Source organism: Fistularia commersonii, chromosome 15 (genome assembly GCF_037954325.1).
Source record: "Fistularia commersonii isolate RoL2024-O1a breed Wild chromosome 15, RoL_Fcom_v1.0, whole genome shotgun sequence".
Classification (NCBI taxonomy): domain Eukaryota; kingdom Metazoa; phylum Chordata; class Actinopteri; order Syngnathiformes; family Fistulariidae; genus Fistularia; species Fistularia commersonii.
In genome coordinates, this window is record NC_141298.1 from 6,897,254 (window position 1) to 6,919,846 (window position 22,593).

Sequence of the window (22,593 nt, forward strand, 5' to 3'; positions counted from 1 at the left end):
CAGCAAATTGTTTGAAATGCAGGTCAGAGTATTAGAAATGTGTGTGTCGATGGGGGTCCCGCTATTTTATATGTATCATGTTTATTCATGTACAACCCACCAGATAGTACTGACGTTACAATGACATCACTTGGTTCTGGTTATGAATACGTTACTAATGTAAACATTATCAAATACACAACTTGCTGTGTTTGTCTTGTGAAAAAGGCATTATTCTCCTACAGATGGAGGTATTTCACACTGGCTATGGTTGAAGTCAAACACAAGCTACACTCTCCACAACCGTCACTTGCATATTTATTTATTCATTCACTAAAATAAACAACCCCTGAAATAGTAACCGATCAAACATTGAAAGCCAGTTGGAGGTTTCACGAAGCCATTTTATGGAGGAAAAAAAAATACCAGATTGTACAAAATATACACTTGTCAGAAGATCGGGGTGTTTTTTTTTTTTTTTCATTCAGTAGAAATGAAAATAGCTGAAATGCCATGAATTATTAAAAAAAAAAAAAAAAAAAAAAAAAAGAGCACAGAGCAGCTGATCGTATCTCCAGATATACCTTGAGAAAACATGGCTAACGGAGGGCACGGAGCTTTGACCTTATCGTCATGACGATTTCACCACCAGTAGTTTCTGCATGTAAGAGTTGAGCCACTTCTGCCTCTCCATCGAGGTGAGCAGCTTGCTCTTCTCCCTGAACGCAGCGTCGTCCGCCACCAAGCTCCTCTTCCCCACGCCGTCCTCCCCGGACGACCATCTGGCTGGCGACGCCAGTCTGACAGCAACCAGAGCAGAGACATTACAAACTACAGATGTAACTCCATTTCTACTTTATTACGCAGCTGGAAACCTCAGTTTCTCTTCTTTTTTGATTGGCCCTTACCTTGCCTGTGGCCCCTGCGGCCCAAAGATCCACGCTTCCCTCGGGGATTCGGCCTTGCCGTTGGCTGCAGACATCATTTGGATGCTCCAATCGCGGAGGGAGACGGAGGGAAAGACGACGCCCCAGTTGTCTGATTTACCATCTGTACCCCTGAAATCAAACGGGGGGGGGGGGGGGGGGGGGGGGACACACACACACACACACGCATATGTTAAATATAAACACATATAAAGATGATATATTTGAAATGTGGATCTAAATAAGCTGTGATGATATGACCCTACCTAGGATGTAGTTTTTGCTGAGGGACGCCACAGGTAACCATGGTGACGCCCAGGATGCAAAGCAATGTACGGGGGAAGGTGGGTACGATGGACATCCTTAAAGACAGCAGCAGAATTAAATCAGTGTGATATATTAATAACCTTTATGTTTTGAGGGTTAAAACAAAAATTAAATTCAAAAATATTAATTTGAAATTTGATCATTTCCATCACCTTTTAATTTCGCTGGACTATTCGGCCCCGAAAGGAAAAACAAAACAACCCAAAGTATTTCCTAATCCATTGCACGTATAACCTTATACAGAATGTAATGATGTCCTGTATCTGGTTGCTTTTGGTACTTACTAAAGCTATTTTGATGTTTTTCAAATTTTTTGGTTATTTTCTTGATAAAAAACTAAGAAAAAAACAAAACAAATTCTGTGCATCTTTTATAATTTAAGAGAATTCTTTTGTTTTCATTTTACCCCATTTGACAATTTTACAATATGTCAAATTATTTTTTTTTTTATAAAAACAAATGACTACAAAACCAATGCATTCATTGCGCCATTTATTATCCAAGGTCAGAACAATGATGCTGAAAATGCATAATGAATATTTAGGTAATTAAAACTATGATTTGAATTTAATTTATGAAATTATTTATCTCCCACGTGGAAAATAAAACCATCATTGTTGACTCCTTTTTCTTCACGTTGGTACACTAAAATACAAATTCAACATTATGAATACAAACAGTTAATACAAATGGTTACAGTCAGCAGGCTAATTCCATATATACATATATATATATATATATATAATTACTTGTATATGTGTGTGTGTGTAAATAACCATATGTAAATGTTGGTATGTATAAATGTATATAGCTATGTATTTATAAACATAGTATACACACGATAGATATATATTATATAGATAAACACACGAAAAGTCCGTCCATCTAACCATTGTAGGAAACACCTTTGATGGGTTCCTATAACTAACCTGGAAAGTTTATGCATAGTTTGACAAATAATGATAAGAACAAATATAACCGAATGGCAGGTCATCATTTGAATATCAAGAACCACCTGTTTTGTTATGAAACTTCAAATACCTGGTGTTTAGGTAGATGTGTCCGTCAGCGGTGTGTAACAGCAGGTGGCCCCTGGGGTCGGCCCTCGGGGGGACGTTCAGGCGTCAGCAGCCGCAGAAGCTTCGCAGTGAAGCACAAAACCGCAATCCTGCCTCCTTCTTTTTCAACTCAGATAGTTGTTTGTTCCCAGTGAAGGTGCCCGACAAGTGAAGACCCTCTGTCTTATATACCTTTCCACCCTGCCTGGGGTGCGGTGTTCTGGCCCCCCTGGCCGCCATCCCACCCACACACACACACACACAAAGTGTGCACACCCTCGCCACATCAAACTAACTTTGAGTTAAGAGTGCCAGGGGACAGTTAGCTTGTTATTTTTCTGTTTTAAAGCCACTTAGTTATGGTGGTGTTGTGGAGATCTTATTACTGCTATCTTATAACTGAGTATCATTAAACATCACATATATATATTTCTGTGCATGTGTGGTCATTCGCCTTCTGTAACAGGCAAACTAGCACTAGGTGTTTCTCTTGGGTACTTTTTTCATATAAAAAAAAAAGGGGGTAAAAATATAAGCTACTGTTTGATTTTTTTATTTTATTTTAAGATATGTCAAAGCCATGGGCCAAAACAAAAACAGAATTGTCCAGTATCAATGATAAACCGCTGAGTGCTTTTGGTATGATTTAAAAAAGAAAAAAAAAAAAAAACACACACACACACTTTATAAAAAAAAATTAAAAAAAAAATCAATCATGCTCTTGTTTTATTCGTCATGAAACCAATTTGTGTCTACATAGCAAACACCCTGTGTGCGTTCGCTTTGTTGGGTTTTACGCCGTGTGCGCTCGTTGGAAGATAAAGTGCTTTCTGGTCGTTTTCTCCACCGTGTCAATAATTGATGCCAAACGATAAAAATGTCCCCTCGTCCGGCCGGAGAGACTGTAGCGCCGACTCTTAGCACGGCTCATAGCCGAAGACCACTTTGTACCTCGAGGGGGTTACGATACACGGTGGGACATACTTTTCTACTTCGGAGGTTCCCAGAATTAATTTGTCCATTCATTATCTATGACACTTATCCTGCTCTCAGGGTCGAAGGGGGGACGCTGGAGCCTCTCCAGTTGGAGATTCACTCTCAACCAGGCTCCAGTTGGGCACAGGGGCCGCATGTAGAGACACACAACCATTCACACATCACATAGAGACACAACTATTTACACAACATGGTGGTTGGTAGGTGATCAAATACAGAGGTCATGCATTAAAAAGCAAGTAACTTAAAATCATACGTTTTTCTGGATTTTTGTTTTTGATTCTGTCACTCACAGTTGAAGAGTATCTATGATAAAAAAAAGACCTTTACATTCTTTGTAAGTTGGAAAGGCTGAAAAATCAGCAGTGTATCAAATACTTGTTTTCCCCACTGGTGAGGCATGCCTAGCATGAGGCAGAAGAACTGCATGCCTCACTTGGTAGCTCTTCGCAGCTGTTTTATGATCGCCCAGCACAAGCAACTAGTAACACACAAATGGTCGTTGACAAAAAAAAAATTGTACATTGTAAATGTAGTTCATATAGCAAAAGATGTTCAAACATTTTAATAACGACATACAGAGAGATAGCAATATGGTCCAGAAGTCAGCACCATCTATGTCGAGGCTCAACGGTCCGCAGCCTCACCCCGTCTCTTCTCAGTATTTGAACAGTAAATGTGAAAATCCAGTAAATTTGAATTAATACAAGAAAAAAAAAAATAATCTAACAGTGGCAAAGTTAAATAAAAACTTTTAAGGTGCAAATCACTAATAAATATAATTAATTATTTTTTCCGTTTTACAGTTTTTTCTTTCCAAGATTAGCAAGTGAGGCACGGCCTCCCCTGCCTCCACATCACTGGTACATTTGTAGACACACACACACACACACAACCTTTTGCTCTCTCATTCAAAACTGAATAAAAGGTACAAAAAAAACCCAAAAAAACATTCAGTCACTCATGCAACATGTATTCAAGTCAGCTTTATTGTCAATGTCTCCGCATGTACTGGACATACAGAGGACTCAAGAAGACGTTTCTCACAATCCCACAACGTCATGAAATTAAAAATATTGTGACGGACACAAAAGGGTGTGGCCTCTCATCCCGGGTACAAATCGGTGATCCCAGATGTTCAAATTTGAATTTGTTGGGGTTTCGAAATTATTAAGTCAAACTCCTTCACCTTGACGCCATTATTTCATCACCGAAACACCACAATATAATAATAATCAACTGCAAATTAGCAGTAAAGTGAACTGTGACTTTAAACAGTAAACAAAATATGAGGTATGAAGTGTAAAGTGCATGCAAATACAGACTGATATTTGATGGCATGAAAGGTTTTTCAGTTTAGCACAAAGTATATATATATATATAAAAGCATTCAAAAGTCATTTAGACACAATTATTCACAAGTCATTAAGAGAAACGACCATTCGCTCATTCACTTGACATGTAACCATTCACGGATCATATAAAGACAGTCACTCATTCCTTCATTCACATCATTGAGGCAAAATAAACCACAACATTCACTCATTAGCATGTCATATGAACAACTAGTCACTCATTTACATGTCATATAGACAACCATTCACTCATTCATTCGCAAGTCATCTAGAATCAGACAACCATTCACTCGGCATGTAGAAAAACACCTGTTCATGCTCTTATTCACACATTATGTAGACACACAACCATTCAGTCTCTATTTCACATGTCTCGACAATTAGGGTCTCTGGTGAGCCTCCTGCACGCGTTTTGAGTGCAGGAGGAACCAAGGCCGACCCCCTGCCGGAAGCCAACCACGGACCTTCTTGCTGTGAGGTGGAGGCGCCGAGTGTTAAGACTATAGACTGCTATTTCGAATTTTTACTTGGTTATGCTGCATTTTAAATCATTCACACCAGTAGATGACCGCGTCTCCTTTGTTTCGCGCTCAAAAACAAATATACCCGAGATGACTATTTATAAATTTAACTCCATCGCAGTTACTGTCACAGAATCCTCTAAATATTCTCTGCACAAGAAATGATTAAAAAAAAAAAAAAAAAAATCCGATGGCACACATACGTGTTAGATATTCTGCCCCTGGGGTCATGAACCATTTACGCCATGTGTGCGTCATTGCCGTGGAGTGAAGAAGAGCGAATGGCTGTAAGCCGTGCCATTTGACAAGAGTCAGGAAATGTACCATTTAAGGACCTCATTACGGCCCCACGGAAATAACAGTCTGCAGACAGGAAGCGGCCGCTTCTAACAATGCCTCGATTTCACCGAGGATAACAAGCTCTTGACACAAAGCTTTAGTCATGTCACGCAATCGCTCATCTCCTCTAAGACACAGTCAACACCCATTTGCGCCCTTGACGTCCAAACTCCGATGCATGTCTGACGATTTTTTAAATTCGCAGTTGGGCGAAAAAATTTTCAAGTTAATATTTCTCTGATGCTCAGACCGAGACTTCCTGGCTTCTCGGCCCTGGATGCCTGGCGAGGTTTGCAACGGAAATCAACATCATCGGCCGAGAAACAAAGCAAACACAAAAAAAAAACCCGCAGACGTCTACGGCTTTTTTTTGTCTTTGCCGAAGCGTGAACATGAGAAGAGACGGTTGCGGATCAACAGTTTGGAAGATAGTAAATGATCAGCAAATGGTCTCCCAAACAGCAGAGTTCACCCAGGACCCGTCATCGCAGCGGCCATGTTTAGAGAATCAGTCATTATCTACTGCTTATTCTACTCAGGGTTGCAGGGATACTGGACTCTATCATTAGGCGAGACGTGAGGTCCGATTAATTGCAGGGCCACATAAAGACATAGAACTATTTATCCTCTTATTTACACATCATATGGAGCCATGTTTCTCAACCACTATGCAGCAGCACATTACTTTGCTGTGAGACATCACGTGCTGTGAAAAAATGCCCAAAAATGATTTATTCAATGCAAATAATGTGTCTTCGTACGTCTATCTATGTGGGCAGCATGCAGTTACAGGCAGAACAATTAAATGCTCTTCCACTAGATGGCAACAGGTAGTGATTTAACCTGACATACATAGAAATACACGCAAAAGCCATCATATGAAAGGATTTGGCCTTTTAGCAAAGCATGTCTATGCACGGCTCATTGTACAAGTTGTTTTCCAAATGCATTGATTTCATAAAAACAGTAGAGAAAGTCACATTCAGTTTCAGCAGGGAAAAGTGCAACAAAGTCTGCAGTCTGTTTTGTTGTGGCGATTTTCAGGATGGATCCGAAGGTGTTGGTCAGTGAATTTGGGCCCGTGACAGGATTTGTTGGTGTTTGCGACGATGAACGTCTACTCACCATTGCGGATCGAGCCAAACAGCATCGGCGTCTTACGCGCTATCCTCCGGCGGTTTAGAAACTCCAATTTGAATGCAGGCGTAAATGTTGCCTTGGTTGTGACTGTTCTCAGTGCTTCTTCAGGTGGTTCCACTTTGTCAGCTGATTTGGTCCACCTGGAGACACAGGTGCCATCCATGGCAGGCAATCAATCCTAAAAGCTTCACTTCTAGTCCGACTGGTTGCCAAGTTGCCTTTTCTTCCTTCCCAGTGAACCGGTTGCCTCTTTTGCCATGATAGACCTCCTGGTACGGACCTGGTCTGGCTCTGTGTTCCCTCTCCGGAGTTCGAGAGCCTCCGTGCTCTCTCGTTCTCTCCTGCTATTAACTCCTATTCGCTTACTGCCAGAGCCTTTGTAAAGTCTATGAACTCTTTCTCTGTTTGTGTGGAGTCCTGGTGTTCCAACTGGGACGGTACCGTCCCAGACCAGTGTTTCCCAACCACTGTGCTGCGCCACATTGGTGTGCTGTGGAAAGACGTCCACTTTCACCTGATTAGTCCAATAATTATTTATTCGACGCTAAGCACGGTAGCGCAGCGGTTAGTGCTCGTGCTTTACAGCTAAAAGGTCCCGGGTTCGTGGAGTTTGCATGTTCTCTCTGCGTAGGTTTCCTCCGGGAACTCCGGTTTCCCCTACCACTAAAAACATGTACAATAGGTCAGGACGAATGAGAGTGTGTTTGTGAGCGCAACGGTGGGACAACAGATGCAAATCAGCCCAATCCGGAGTGGTGTGTTTACATGCATGTCTCATGTGTGTTCATTAACATGCACTGTCCCAACCAAATGAATAAATAAATAAAAAAATAAGTAAAATAAAAATAATGTGTCTTCGTACTTTATCTATGAGCCTAGCATGCAGAACAATTAAACGCTCTTCCACTAGATGGCAACAGGTAGTGAATTAACCTGTGAATCCACCTGCTGCTGCTTTAACAGCAGAGTAATTAATAATACTTTGAGCGAGACAAGGCAGTGATCCAAAATTGATAAATATTTCAAAAAGAAAAGGTATTCTATCAGGACCCTCTGCTTCAATGAAACAGGGCCAGATTTCACACTAAGTAAATTTCATTCAAGTTTCATTCTATTTTATTAAAAATGTTTGTGACATTTATTTGATGGTGTGCTGTGTGATTTTCTCATGTAAAATATGTGCCGTGACTCAAAAAAGGTTGGGGAAGCACTGATGTAGACAACCAATCAAAACAAACCTTGCTAATTCAAGGTTTCCAATGAACCATCTGTATGTTTGTGGACCATCCTTTTGCAGGAACCCCGCGCATTCGCCATACAGAAAGGCACGCCTTTGGAATCGAACCACGGATGTTCTTGCCGTGATGCTGAAAAGCTAACCACTTCGCCACTCGCAACTTCTTCTACAAAAATCCTACTTCTCTTTTCTACAATAAAGAAACAATCCTCTTTTAAAGTAAAAAGGTGTTTATTTACAGTACATCACATTCAGTATATGTGATAAATATGACATAAAAACTCATGAGGATTTTGTATAAAAAGAGAGGTGTCGGAATGAAATTCATGGATTTGCCCATCCCCACGTGCCCTCAGGACGACCAGAAGGTCCCGAGCTCCTCATTCTAACTCGAACTCCTCATCTGAAAAGGCCACAAAAGCCCCTTCCTCTTGCACCAACTGTTCCGGCAGCTACTCCTAATGAAGCCGTTTCAAATACACTGACCTTTTCCACAACTTTAAATCCGCCTACACTTTATTGCGTAGGTCCCCTGGTGTCACCGCGGTCACCTTGACTCACTAAGGCATTCACTGTGTAAGACATTCAGGAGGGTGGTCTGCGCTGTAAAGGCAACAAGCTATTAGCTGGAAATCCATTAGGGTTCCCCGCGTTGCGATGCTGAACCTCCCCGCTCCGGCTTCGGCCCTGAGCTCCCCTACGCGGCGTGACCTACTTCGGAACGATTTACCTTTTCTGGGATCGAGAGAAAACAAAAGCGCCGCTTCCAATTTATTGTGCCGGCTCACTGACCGACTGATGGGCAACACAATCTCCTTGCTCAGGTTACATAACTGTGCTGATTGGCTGGTCCATCGAGTGGCACTTCCTGGTTCACCATATTACGCAGACACAAAGCAGGAGGCCAAAACAAACAAAACGTTTCCCCCACTTTTCTACCAATGTTTGCGCGACCACTGTCCGAATCGGTAATTGAACCCATGTCAGTACAAACAACTTGTACCACTCTAACGCCAAAGCTAAAAACACTCAACTTCCTGTCTCATCCATTCCCCATACTGGAAATGTGCCATTGCAGAATGATTATGAATGTCACTCACTGCACCTGTCAGTGGTTTTCATGATATATAGGAATTATAGTTACTAGAATACACAAGTAGGTAACCTGTTACCTCCAGTCTACTACTCTGGTTTAAATATGCATTAGTGAGAGATCATATTGTATCAAAAAACAAACAAGAAAAAAACATTTTACATTCTATGAAAATACATTGCCCTGAAGTTCACAGATACAGATCTACGCTTTGCCTTCTCATTTTCGTCCGTTGTCAAACAGAAATACTTTATATGCGTATTTTGTCGCGCAGACATCCTAATGTGCATTTGAGCTTCAACCTACATCTGAATAATTTCGCAATTTCAAGAGAAATTTTAATACTTTTTTTTTGTTTGGAGCTCAGAGGCAGATGTACTCACGCGCTCAGCGCTCATTTGAAAGTTCAGTGAAAAATATCACTCAAAAAGCAGCGGGTTGCGCTGCTAGTGCAGATATGTTCACTGTTGAGTGGAAAAAAATTAATTTGAGCGCAAAGAGACCAGCGGTATACATACTGGTTTGGTGGCCAGGAAAAAAAAGCGATGACAAAAGTGATGAAAGAAATCTGGCTATGAAGAACCTGTTGAAACAGTGTACTGCTTGCATTTGCTCTTTTCTAACATCTTATAAGCAACAGGTACTTCCTGTTTGTCTTTTATCATCTCATTTTCACTTAATTCATGGTGAAATGTGGATTTTAGTGGGATTAGATTGACAGCCCTCCATTATCAGTTTGGGCTTAATGTCATGTGTTTGATTCTTCAGCCGTTTGTTTTTACATGTGGATGTCGGGAGTGACAGATTAGGACTCGGGGTTGAGCGACACGCTCCCGTTACACTGTCAGCCGGGGGGTTTAGTGCATCCAGTGTAAAATATAGTAACGCAACAAGGCCCCCCACAGGCCGATTGTCCAACTGTTCGGCGTCAGTACATCTGCCCCTCTGTGCATCTGTCTCGCAGTCTGGACGTAATGCTTTCACTAGGGTGATATTGTGTCCATTAGATCAGAGCCTCTTACAGGCAAATCAGACTGTCGTCCTCCGCGTCCGGCTCGGAGTTTTCAACCATGTCTTGGAAGCAGATATCTGCCGGGGGCAGCGGGGGCGGGTCAGTCGGGCAGCTGCGGCCGGGCGGCTTGCCAGGTTGGTCAACGGGGTGATAGACGAACCAGTACGCCCCTGGTTTGCAGCTGCTCTTCACGCTCAGGGCCAGCTCTGTGGGGATCAGGGGCTGCTGAACGCCATCTATATAGAGGCTAAGCGTGTAGGAGTCTGAGGGGACGGAAGAAATGGAGAATCTAAAATACACCCTTGAAATATGAGTGTTTGGCTAAAAACGTAGTTATTTCACAACTGGAGCTAAATTCTAACAGCTCACTGCTTACAACTAATGAATTAACCTTGCTCGAAGCGTGCAGCACACTGTTCAGCCAGCTGTTGGATTGTTGTCGTGGGGAGAACACCGAGGGTTTTGGGGTCAGATCCGATCTCGGGGGAGCAGACAGTCAAGAAGTCCTGCAGGGGACAGGAAATTTGATATTGGGTCATCCTCAGGACACGACGCTCTTGACACTTTCACAATTTTAGTGGTAAAAAACATTTCTCTAAACCTGGATTACAAGTCCACATATGAAATAGTTTTTAACATTTATTTTATCATTCGTTTTTGCCAGTCATAATGATGCTGTGCTAGCACCAGGCTGCTGTGGCAGCTCCCGGTTCCTGGTCCACTGTACTTCTATACAGTCTTTCTTCTTGTTTTTTTTCATTGTCTTAAATTTTTTCTTAATTTATTGTTTGTTGATGTACCTGGCTGCTATGACAATTTAATTTCCCGATGGGTATAAACAAAGCTAGCAAAAACTATCTCGCTATCAATCTAGCGATCTCAGTATCTAGCTTCCAATCTAGCTTGGTAGCTAGCAATCAGTCTATCAAGCTATAAAGCTATCAAAGTATCTCGCCATCTAGCTATCAATCTATCTATCAATCTATCAATCTATACATGAAGGCAACATATACCAGTCAATGCATTTTGAATTGTCAAACTTGAGTAACCATGGTGACATTTAATTTTACTAATAATGCATGCATCTGCAAACCTATGAAGTAGATATGCATTATTTTTGGTGCAATAATACAATACCGCAAATGTTTGAAGAGCCCATCACTATATATTAATGCATACATTCCCAAGCCCAGTATCAGGGACAGACTCACTCATTAGATGTTTAATATGATGAGAGCGAACAATTCATAAGACGAGTAAATGACACAATTTACATGTTTTATTTGGGCTGATTTAAGTCATCGTTCTTTCCCTGATATCTGGTAAGCTGTAGCCAAAGACCAGTGTGTTTCTTTTGTAATATTACATGATTGAAAATGACCCGATGGAGTGTTTTATTCAGATGCTACCTTAAAGCAAATGCAACAAATCACTTCATGTATATGTGTGTGAGTGTGTGTTTGTACCTGAACAGATATCTGGGTCATTCGCTCCTGGTTCAGTGTGCGGCGTCTCTCCCAGCGGTGGATGGAGTCCTGAACCTCTCTGCTGAGCTGACGTGTTGCTGACCTCTGCTGGTCGAAGCATTTAATGTGCTCCAGAGCCCCGTAAGTGGTGGTCAGGTAGTAGGAGCCTACGCACCCGAACGCACACACACACACACACACACACACACAAAATCAACATATGACCAGGAACAAAGTAGCTCTATGACTTTTAGAGCTACTTGTACCTTCTCCGATTGTTAGAGCAGGATCCATCAGCTCCATCATGTATTCCACATCTAGCTGCAGAGCAGACAGATTGGATCGTGCAAGGACGTACATCATGACAGGCAGAAAGTCATCAGCACCATGGGCTCGACCTACACACACACACACACACACACACACACACACAGGTGAGTAACATTTAGAGCATGTGTAACCACTTGAAAAAAAAAAAAATGAATCTATAAACTGGTAAACTGTCTACATGGCCCAAAAAATGCCTAAATCTAGCCCTGACTCTTGCCTAAATAATTTGAGAACCCAAATCTAACAGCACCTTTAAATCATCACCAAAATGCCACCATTCGAAGCGACGGGGGTCTTGGATTTGGTCTCCACAAATGAGTTTCTAAGTTTAGTGTTTTCAAAATACAGATAATATGAAGCCACATCTGGGTGTTACCTTTCATATGTATCAGGAGTTCACAGATTAAGGTTTACAGATCTGATAAAACTCTACGGGCTTCTGACCTGGACAGCTGACAGACATGGAGTCATAGATTATCTTGCAGGCCTTGAGCAGGATGTCAATCTTCTTCTGAGGAGAATACTCCAAATGGAGATTATTCAGTTTAATACTGATCTTCTCCATGGCGGAGGCCTCGGGGACGGCGGTGGTCACCCCCAGCGCCGTGGTGGTGCTGCCGAGAACCACAGACTGAAAGAGAATCGAAAATGTTAAACTGCCGGTTTCACACACTGGCTGGGAATGTACTGTGGGTGAGCTTTCCCTGCCACTGATGACAATTTTCAGGAAAAGGGTGCTGCTGACATGCAATCGGAAAATAACACAAATGGGGAGCTGATTTAACATCAAAACCTAAGGAACAAGGAAAACATTTACTTGTTCGACATGCTTTTTTTGTTTGGAGAGCAGGATCTATTAAAAGAAAACGAAATTGGTGTGAAAAGAACGTTTTCTATTCGGATCAATCTCAAATTGCACTCAGGACCATACCTGGTTCTGGGCCAGCTGTTTGAGGCTACCGTTGGCCGTGTGCAGATTCTCCAGGCTCCTGTATATCGGCTCTCTCAGCGGCTTCAGGACACTCTTGCACAGAGCTGCTTCAACAATGCTCTCTGGAAACCACAACGCAAGCGCAAAACACTTGTCTAAACCTTTATTCACAAGCTTAACTCAAAACAACACATCTGAAAGTGCCTGAACAAATAACGACAACATGTAGCTGTGTATGTGGTGACTTATAGCTGCTGGCTGCGGCAGGAAATCAGAGTGGGTAACATTTAAACACACTTAAAATCTCTATTATCAGATGATTAGATTTTCTGGTGCACTCTGGAATGTATTATAAATCCATTTTTAGCAGCTAATGTACACTGCCACAAGCTACTTATATTAACTACTACATTTTAGTCAGATGATACAGGGCTTTCTATGGAGATGAGATGATTTTCTTGTTTAAAAATCTCATTTATTAAATTCAAGTTAAGTTATCCATATATCACATCTGCTGCGCCAAAGGAAAGCACACACACACACACACACACACATACAAGTTGTAAAGTTACCTAGTTTGTCCTGAGCATACTGATGCTGTGCTTCCATCATATTCTGCAGCTCCGTGCTCTGCAGCAGGTAACTCTTCAGCTGAGTCATCATCTGTCTGATCTCCTGCAGGAGCTCCGTGGAGGAGGAGTGCTTACACATGGTCTCCAGCGTGAAGGCTCGGTGCTCCTTTACCTGGATAATTAAAACACGGAGACTGAGTGCGCTTCCCATTCTCGATCACTGCAATGATATGAGGTTTTCACAAAGAAAAGCCAGCGTCCTCACCAGGTTACCAAAATAGCTGAGAGGGTCACGGGCCAGCTCCACGATGCGCTGCGTCAGGCGACGTTCATGGCTGATGAGACCGTTGATGACAGTCGACAGGCGGTAGCGAGCTCGGTCCAACATGACGGTGGTCGGGGTCCGACGCACCGTCACCTTGGGACTGCGGGTTTCTGAGGGACGACTGGAAAAAAAACACACACAAACATCTTCTTTACCCCTTTTATCAACATTATCCTTTTCAAACCGCCTGAATCTAATCCAATCTAATTTAATCTAATGGCAACCCTCTTTGCAAGGGTTGGGGATTTAACCAGTAATAGTGATCTGCAAGTCGAGAAAGAATCGATCACAACTTGAGTCATTTTATTGATTCAGAGTTATGAGTCATAATTCCCCAACACTATTAACTAGTTCACTTACTCGTCCCTGCTACTGCTGGCTTATTATAAGAAGAAATAAGATACAGTTTGCTATGAGGTGTGAACGAAAAATCAGAGCGCTCACAGTAACCCTCCCCACATGCAAAATGAACAACTCGCTCAGTAAGTCAATGAATGGCTCTGTGACTCAAAAACCCCTCACTGACTCGGTAACTCAAATGACTCAAAAACATGATTGTCTTTGGTGAGTGGCTAATATAAACAAGTCAATACAAGGAGTACAGCTCTGCCTCCTGATCCGACTCAGACAAACTCAGAAGCTCAAAAACATGTTTCTGGAGGCAGTCATCCAGATCATGGGTAATTCTTGTCAAAATCTTCTTCTTGCACAACTGAAGAAGCCGTTCGGAGGAGAGGTGAAGGGAGGAAAATCAAGTCTGGCTGCTACAAGAAGATTTTGACAAGCCTTTACCGAAAACATATGCATTTCCATTGAGGTCGTAACCAACTGCTTCTAAAACCATGAAAAGATCAGCTACCTGTCCATGTTGGGGGAAGGGCCCGGAAAGATTATTATAGTTATATATTTCTATACTTGTTCATTTACTTGGAGTGGTTGGTTTAGACGAGTGTGTTTGGATTCCTGACATATTAGGAGAGTGTTTCCTTCCAGACTTACTTGTGGTTCTGCTCTTGTTCAGGAGTCGGTTCTCCCTCTTCCTCTGCACTGCTGGTGGAGCAGGAGTCAGGGTCAGTCCCTAACGCAGCTCCCCCCTGTGGCGAGTACAGGGACACGTCCGGGCGCTGTACTGGGGAGGGAGGGCCCGGTCTCGCTGCAGGGCTCTGGGGAGAGCTTGCTTGATCTGGTGGACACGGCTTCCTCCGGGGAGGAGGTACGGGGCGAGTCGGTCTCTTTGCGGCGGGTGGACCCTGTGAGCCAGATTGCTGTTGGTCCTCCTCCTTCTCATCCCCTCGGTCATTTTCCTTGTTCAGCTCCTCTTCCTGACGTGTGCAACTCTCAAGTTCAGCAGCTTCGGTCTTCTTCTCTCCTCTCTCTCCTCCGCCCTCTTTATCAGTGTCCTTTGCAGTATTTTGTCCCTTCTCTCTCTCCGTCCCATCTCCTCCCTCCGTGCTCTTCTTGGAAGAGGTTCGACGGACAGGAGCAGGAGGCAGTGGTGGAGCGGATCGGCTCTGCAGGGGAACCGGAGGTCGCGACGGAGGAGGTGATGTTGTCATCGACTTCCTCTCCTCTCTCTCCCCGCCTCTGGCCTTTCCTTCCTCTTTTCTGTCCGTCGCAGGATTCGCAGAAGAGGGGGGGGAGGTGAAGAGCAGGCCCATCCCAGAGCTGGAGCTCAGGCTGGGGGGCCTGGGCGGTGGCCGTTTGTATTTGATTTCCTGGCCGTGGTAGGACTTGGAATGACCTTTGACCTCTTGGGGGACCTTCTGTGGAGTCTCTCCGTTCTGCAGGGAGGAACTGGCGTTCAGAGGAGCCGCGACGTCACACCCCAAGCTCGGGGGGTCCTCGGACGGTTTGCTCCCCTCAACACAGACGGGGTTGAGACGCAAGTAGAGGCCGCCGCCGTCCTGATCTGCCTGCTTCTTCGCCTGCTGGTTTAGATCAGACGTCCAAAAATCTGCGAAACACATGGTGATTGTTGAAAAATAAAAGCATCCTCTTCATTCGTTTTTCATTTAATGTAAAACTGTAGTTAGGGTTTTAAGATGATCCTCAAACATATCTAAAAAGATCACTCCATTTAAAATGTGAATCGGATAATTCAAGCATCTCTCTGAAAACCCCGAATCTATAAATGTAAGTTGAACTGCAGGACACTTGACGCCTCCAGGGTCAGCGATATTATCAGATACTGATGTTGGGTTAAATGAGAGAATTTAGGGCACATGTCAAATTCTGAGGTCAATTTGATGAAAATTACTTGTGCTAGGTTTTTGCCGCAAACAAAATATGGTGTCTTCCGAATGTCTTATGACTAGCTTTTGCAATAAAACTAATGTGTGTTTAATTTAATCACATTTGAGGTTTAAAGTCTTTTTATGTGGCAGAATACTGTTGGATATTAGTTTCTAGAAAATATCAAACATCAACATTCCGGCTGGCCTCAGTGTATTCAATCTCCCAATCTGCATGATTTTCCATTAGCTTAAAGGTTTCGCCACTGACACCGCGTAGCAGAAAGTAAACCTGCGCCTTTTTATCAAATGCCGATGCCATCTTCCCCCAGGCATGACACCCCCTGGATGCAAAGTGTTCAAACTGTTTCATAAACTTGTTTCAAAGTCTTTTTAGTCGTACACCCTGGCCGGTGTCGAGGGGGGAGGGGTGAAATCGTTCTTTGTAAAACCAGACATCTCTCACACTTCGGTGTTCGGCTCCTTGAATACCTCAGAGCAGACAGATTAGCTCCACCTCTCTGCGTGAGCAGCTTGTGGGCTGCCTTTCACAGCTGCCTTTGAAACCACCATTGACTGGAGCACGCTCGACCGCAAGATTCGAGATAGTTCGTTTCGAGAATGCTATACGGGGAATCTGTAATGTCCTGCATATTCATGAGAGCAGCGCGTCATCTGTAATTTAACTGGTTCACAACATCCCAGCTCTTAAAAAGGCATGCTGATAATTAAATTAATGTGTGGAGTGTCAGTGTGTCCTCGTGCTCTCTGGATTTCCTAAAACAATGACGCAGCATCAGGGGATTCATATACCTGCACCCATAGCGGAGATGACCTCCAGCTCCTCTCTTGTAGTTGCTGTGGAAACAGCCTGTGGTAACCTCAAAGGGACAGCCAGGATATCCCTGATTGGTGGATTCCACGACAAAAAGCCAGCATTAAAACTGAGCATTGGTGAGTTCTTCATGCTATCGACTGTAAGAGTATGCATGTGCATGGAAATTGCATTAGTTTGATCAGTTTTTCGAGAGCTCTATGTGTGAAGTGTTACCATACCTAGTTTGCATGTATACACAAGTGTAAGTTATTTTGCATGTACATAAACTGTATGCATGCATGTGTTTCATTTTTTTATCGTTTGAGTACATTCCACGGTAGCGATGCATTAAAATTTGCTCACTGTATTTCTCTCCATGCATTATGCACATAATGTACGGGCAAATTGTCTTTTTAAAACACTAGAACTTCACATCCTTATAGGCTGTGGTACTTTTTAAAAAGAAATCCGACTCTGGAAATTGATGGTACGCCTAGGCGCGACGTGTGTTCGAGTGTTACCTGCTGACACAGTAGAAGGCGACAAGTTTGACGATGTCATCGAACAGCAGGAAAGAGCCGTCTAAGTGAAGGACTAAGATTAAGGAAGAAAAACAAAACAGTAGGAGTTTGTGTTTCTGCTTCCTAGAGGTGGCAGCAGCCATGTTTAGTGGACGGTGTGATACATACGCGTGTTGTGGTGTGTGATCTTCAGATTGTGTACGGGTGACTGGCCCTGCTCACCGGGCTGGCACACCGACAGCGTCATCACGCCTTTGTCGTCTTCACTGTGAACAAGGAACGCCTGCAAGAGCCGGCGCCAGAGGTCACAGCTCTGAGGTCAGAACGGACAGCATGTGTAGAGGCTCAAGTATTTGGTAAATAGATTTATGTACGGTGGGGAAAAAGTAATAAGGTCCGCCATGAAAAAGAAATGAATTTTGCAAATTTTCTCTCTTCCCGAAGGTTTTGCCTATGATTTATGATCTGATTTGAGCACTGATAACCTTTTGCATTTTCAATTCCGAAACCTAATTTGATAAATGACCACGAAGGCTGGTTTATACAAACAAAACGATCGCTCTTGATTTATGACGTAAGTGCATGTTTGTGTTTCTCACCCCAGCAAGCTCGTTTGCCAGCGTGCCGTTCGCTTGGTCTTGGCTCAGTTCTCTAGTCTGCCATATGGAGGCACTCCCCGCCAGGCGATCCATGAGGCTCAGCATCGAGGGTGCTGGTGGGTGAGGGGGGGTGACGGCCGGCGAAGGGGCAGGCACCGGCGAAGGGGGAGGCGGCGACACCGTAGGAGTCAAAGGCGGTGGAAGGGGAGACGAGGGCGTGAGGTTGGAGGTGCCAGGGGGCTGTGGCGAGGGCGAGGCGGGGTCTGGGACGGGCGTCGGGGAGATGGGCGGGGGGAGGGATGGGGGAGGCGTGGGGTCGGAGGGCCTGCAGACCGGTGGCGTGGATGGAGGCAGAGGAGGCCGAGACGGCAGCTGGGAGGACCTTGCGGCGGGGGGCGGAGGTTTGGGCCGACACGGCCGTGCAGGAGGGACGGGAGAGGCCATGGGAGGGGGTGAAAGGGGAGACGACTGGAGATGAGGGAGGGAAGACGTAACCGGGGCTTCTGTCAAAGGGCTCGTGAGGCTGAAATAGAAAAGAGAGGACAGCAAATGACAACAAATGACATGCAGATCATTTGTTTATTACTTTCTCAGCCTCAATTTGCCCTCAGAAATGAGACGCTGCATATTGTGTGTGTGTGTGTGTGTGTGTGTGATCAGGAAACCAGCGGGTGAATTTTCCCTCTGGATGTGTAGACGCCTGATAACCGTTAAAAAATGTTACAGCTGCAAGATTAAATGCCTCCTTATTTCTTCAGGGAATCAGCTTTGTTTAGAAAATGAGGATGCGCCTTGCAGTGCATCATTGCCAACAAAGCTATTTCTTTGTCTGCAATTACACTCTCCACCCAGTGTGCTGACCTACTTCTAATAACTGAAGAAAAATCGCGACAAACTTATATATATTTTTTTCATCTTTTGCCAACGGCAAGCAGCAGAACAGACACAGGGACGTGCTGCCGGGCTGTCGGGGGGCTTCAGCGGTTTGGGGGGCAGAGGAGGGCGTCTTCCCCTGTGTGGCAGGTTTGATTTGCGTAACTGTGTTCCTTTCTGATTGACGAGGTCATTGATGCCCAAACTTGTGATATCTTTCGAAAAAATCAGTTCCATCTGCACGGTTATAATAAAATAAAATATAAATTCAAAAAATGAAATTAAAGAATACAATAAAATTAAAGAAAATTAAAATCAATTAAAAGCCGCCAAAGGCACCGAATAGAACACAGACAGTACACGAGACCCAAGATATCCATAAAATTACAAATATGCAAATTCTCATGACTGAAGACTCATTTAGGAAACTGACGAAGTATCTCGGCTCTGACCTTTAAATGTGTCATCTGAGTAGTTAGAATGACCATTTTCTTGACATGTTGAAAGGTCTCTGTGCTCAATAGTCTGATTTTTTTTTGAAGAATGAAAAAAACTAAAATAAGAAAGATTCAGTAATAAAAATGACAGAACTCTGTACAGCTTTTAATAGCATCAACAGGAGAGGCTGCAGAAAAAGGATTAGTCATGAAATTAAAAAAATTAGTTATAAATAAAGCCATTTGCATGCCAAACAACCAATCGCTCCGTGACAACCAGTTGCCTCGACTCAAAGCGCTGACCCTGCATTCTGATGGCTTTACTTTAAAGAACATCTGCATTTATTTATTTGTCATTTCCACTGTGATGCAACCCACAAGAAGCAGCGTGTCAGTGCGGCTCTTAATAGTGTGGCCTCAGCCAGACTGCTGTGTACTGCCTCCGGAGTGAAACGGTCTTTTTAGCACGGTTGAATGTAGGCCACTTGTTACTCCCCGTTTGTAAACAAAAGTCAGCGGCTGCAGAACATTCATCGGAGTATTGGAAAAGTGTGAGGTGGAATTCACTAGCTTGAAAATTCCACAGTCCCCCTTTTTTTTCTTCTTTTTTTGCCGGACATGCTCGCTTACTGGAAAAGGGGTGGAATAACTGTGGGGAATTTGCTGCTGTCAGAATAAAATGGCACATTTCTACCCTGTCTAGATTCCTAACTTGGTAATCTCTGAGCTATTCAGGCTCACCAAAGTTCTGTCAGAATTCACAAGGAAAAGCACCCCAGCTCTAGTATTACTAGTTAGCAGACTGATTCTTAAAGTGCGTAAACACTGGCCAGCTGCCATATCATTACCTCCCTCATCACCATTTAAAACAAATAATGACACCCAAAAGTAATACTTTATTGCCTAGATACATAATTTACCTGATATCTTATATTATAGCTAGTCGCGGAGGTAGGAAGAAAAGATCCAATGAGAGGCCATTCATCCGCAGCTGGTAATATTATCTGTATAATTTGCAATGTGATAAAATCATTATGCTCTCAGGAGGTGGACGAGACACAACAGCAACTCCTCGTCAGTCCTTTAGACAAGAAGTGGTATTATGGCTGTTGTATTATGTATGCAGTTTATTGTTTTAGTGCGCTGAGTGCCTTAGCTAACATACTTATGTATATAGCCTTTTCAAGAGATAATTTTTCAAACTGCAATGAGCAGAGGGATGTACAACAGAAACATGTTTTCATATGATTCTCAAATGACCACCATGTTTTTGTTAAAATGTGAATAAACAATCGTATTAAAAATAAATAAATAAATTTACATTATAATCGCCCTCACCCGTTCAGAACTGCAGTTAATGCGTTAATTTGTGCAAATCCCTGTGCGAAACATCGAATAAGTCATTAACCAGCAAAAATGTTGCCCTCCTCTGGATATGAAGACAGGAGGTCGGACTTATCTCCATAGTTACGGCCTTTGATTTTTTTTCTTTTTTTGCTTTTCTATCGCTGATGGTGACCACAATGACCTCACTGCTGACCTTGAGAGTCAACCTCCGAATACCGAAAACACCACTGCGTCTGCATTGTTGTCAGGAGTTGGTTATGATAAGAAAACCCCTGTGCTGATTTGGACAAAGTCCCGCTTGGATTCTGCTGCAATTTATAACAAAACATGTCAAAAGAATCATCACATAGAGTGGTTACAAAAGTAATACATCCTTGGTTTGTCGGGCCCAACGGATAATCACTTTCTGAAAGGGCTTTTGAGCCGACAAGAAACTTTGATAGTTTCAAACTTTTTCAGTTTAACCAGATCTGATGAAAATGTTATGTCCTGAAAAGGAGACATGTCTTAATATTAGAAAACACAGATATTATCATCGGTCATGTTTCCTTTTAAGCCGATGTCCTTTTATAGAAGCTGCATGAAAAAAATGAAAAGATAAAAAATAAAATCTGCGGTTGGTGGTGTGAGAGTTAATGGTGGTGGACTGCGCAGCATGGTGGTCTGTTTTTAACAAAACGTATTTAAACAGATACATCCAGTCATTGCTGTGGAAAGGGAGGTGGAGATAAACATGCAGTGATGCTTACGATGACTACAAACACGACCTTAAAAAAAAAAAAAAAGCCTTCAGGATAAACCACGCTTCCCTGCAGGCACGTTGAAATACTTGGAAAATCTGAGTGATGGAACTCCTAAGCAGCTTGTCAGCAGAACGGAGAGATGCTCGTCCCCTGTCTGGACCAGTGATTTGATTACTTTCATAGTAACACATTTGTGTCACTGGTCATTTCTGCGGCCGCTGCTCATTCACCAAAGTTCATCACCTCAATGTATGTATCATGAACTACGAAGGTCTATTGTCCTGCCGTTTAGGAGACTCAGATGTTAATAGATCTGAGAAGACTTACTCTTGTTGAGTTCATTTATCAAAAGTCGTGAATGTAGCGTGTCATCTCACATGATATGAAGGCCGGGAGGGAGGGGTCAGGGCCCCCTGGAGGAGGGGTTGAAGGAAAAAAGCCCAGTAAGGGGAAAAAAAAAAAAGAATAAAAACATAATTCAAAATAAGCAGCTTAAAAGTTTAGTGAACTTTTTTTTTGCTACACTTGATTCTCATCAGTCTTCTTCTCATGGCAACTGGACCTGCTTTCCATCAGGAAAAAAAAATCCAGTGAAGAGAATCTTCCTCCTATTTTCGACTGGATTTGATTTTATTCAGGGGGGAAAAAAAAAGAAAAGAAAAGAAAATCGATCTGGACAAGAATTAGCAATGACCTCGATGACTTGAGAACCTCAACAAACATACACTTGCAGACTTTTTAAAGACAGACCCCTCTCCACTTCCTGCCGGCTGCACCACTGTTGTTGGAAATCTTTTGAATCCTTGAATTAAAACTAACTCTACATGGGAAAGTTTATACGTAGAAACTCCAGATCGATGGGTCTCAACGTCCACTGACCTAAATATGAGTCTATGAGTCATTCCATCTGTTTTTCCTGCTCTACCGACCCTCCCCTCCCCCTCCACCCCGGTGACAACCACACCACCTCCCCGACTCCCCCCGTCTACCTCCGCCAAGACGGTCGGTCGAACTCACCTTTCGTCCCGTGAGACGACGCCCGCTTCCATCGTGTCGCCGCGGGGCGGCTGTGTCTCTCACCTCCCACCCCGGTTTTCTCTGTCGCCAAAAAAGAAAAGACAACGGGGAGGAGAAAACAAAAAAACGCCTCTCCTTCTCGCTTCCTTCTCCTGTTGGAGGACTGGATAAGGCAAAACTGGCAAGGAAGGGTTAGTGTATCCCTCCGCTTCCTGAGTTGACCGGACAGTTAGGGGTCGAACACCCGGACTATTTTTTCCTCCCCCTCTTTCGTCGACGTTTCAGTTCCACTCGAGAAAAGTGAAACTCAGCTAAGTTTTTTCAAACTATTTCAAACAACCGTGGGTGAGATGGGTGGGTGTCTGTAAGTGTGGGCTTACATGTCCAGCCTCCTTTTCCTC

At 43.4% G+C, this 22,593-nt stretch overlaps 3 protein-coding genes and 1 long non-coding RNA gene across 5 annotated transcripts in view; 2 read left to right on the plus strand and 2 right to left on the minus strand.

Annotated features, from left to right (window-relative positions):
• Nucleotides 1–610: 610 nt before the first annotated feature.
• Nucleotides 611–3,156, minus strand: pth2 (parathyroid hormone 2). The gene is made up of 3 exons (XM_086160384.1): nt 1,172–3,156; nt 888–1,037; nt 611–779 (listed from the first exon to the last, which is right to left on the minus strand). The coding sequence occupies exons 1-3, from the start codon at nt 1,264–1,266 to the stop codon at nt 611–613; spliced, it is 414 nt and encodes a 137-aa protein (XP_086016510.1). The 5' UTR covers nt 1,267–3,156.
• A 4,934-nt stretch (nt 3,157–8,090) lies between these two features.
• On the minus strand, nt 8,091–22,356 carry rin3 (Ras and Rab interactor 3). Of its 2 annotated transcripts, XM_086160157.1 has the most exons (15): nt 22,193–22,356; nt 17,776–18,298; nt 17,345–17,459; nt 17,177–17,249; nt 16,652–16,743; nt 14,607–15,561; nt 13,548–13,728; nt 13,283–13,454; nt 12,711–12,832; nt 12,597–12,632; nt 12,224–12,410; nt 11,716–11,847; nt 11,450–11,616; nt 10,375–10,489; nt 9,846–10,246 (listed from the first exon to the last, which is right to left on the minus strand). In XM_086160157.1, exons 1-15 carry the CDS (start codon nt 22,222–22,224, stop codon nt 9,990–9,992), a joined length of 3,159 nt encoding a protein of 1,052 aa, XP_086016283.1. In that variant the 5' UTR covers nt 22,225–22,356; the 3' UTR covers nt 9,846–9,989. The 2 variants fall into 2 exon arrangements, with proteins under 2 accessions (XP_086016284.1, XP_086016283.1); XM_086160158.1 differs by lacking the exon at nt 12,597–12,632 and having other exon boundaries at nt 8,091–10,246.
• On the plus strand, nt 15,395–17,494 carry LOC147226324 (uncharacterized). Its single transcript, XR_015107172.1, has 3 exons — nt 15,395–15,575; nt 16,694–16,792; nt 17,370–17,494. It is a non-coding gene; the product is annotated as an uncharacterized LOC147226324 (long non-coding RNA).
• LOC147226325 (uncharacterized) overlaps nt 17,509–22,593 on the plus strand; it is a 33,614-nt gene continuing 28,529 nt past the window's right edge. The window contains exon 1 of the mRNA XM_086160155.1: nt 17,509–17,532. The gene's annotated coding sequence lies outside the window, so the exon portion shown is untranslated. The remainder of the gene's footprint in view (nt 17,533–22,593) is intronic.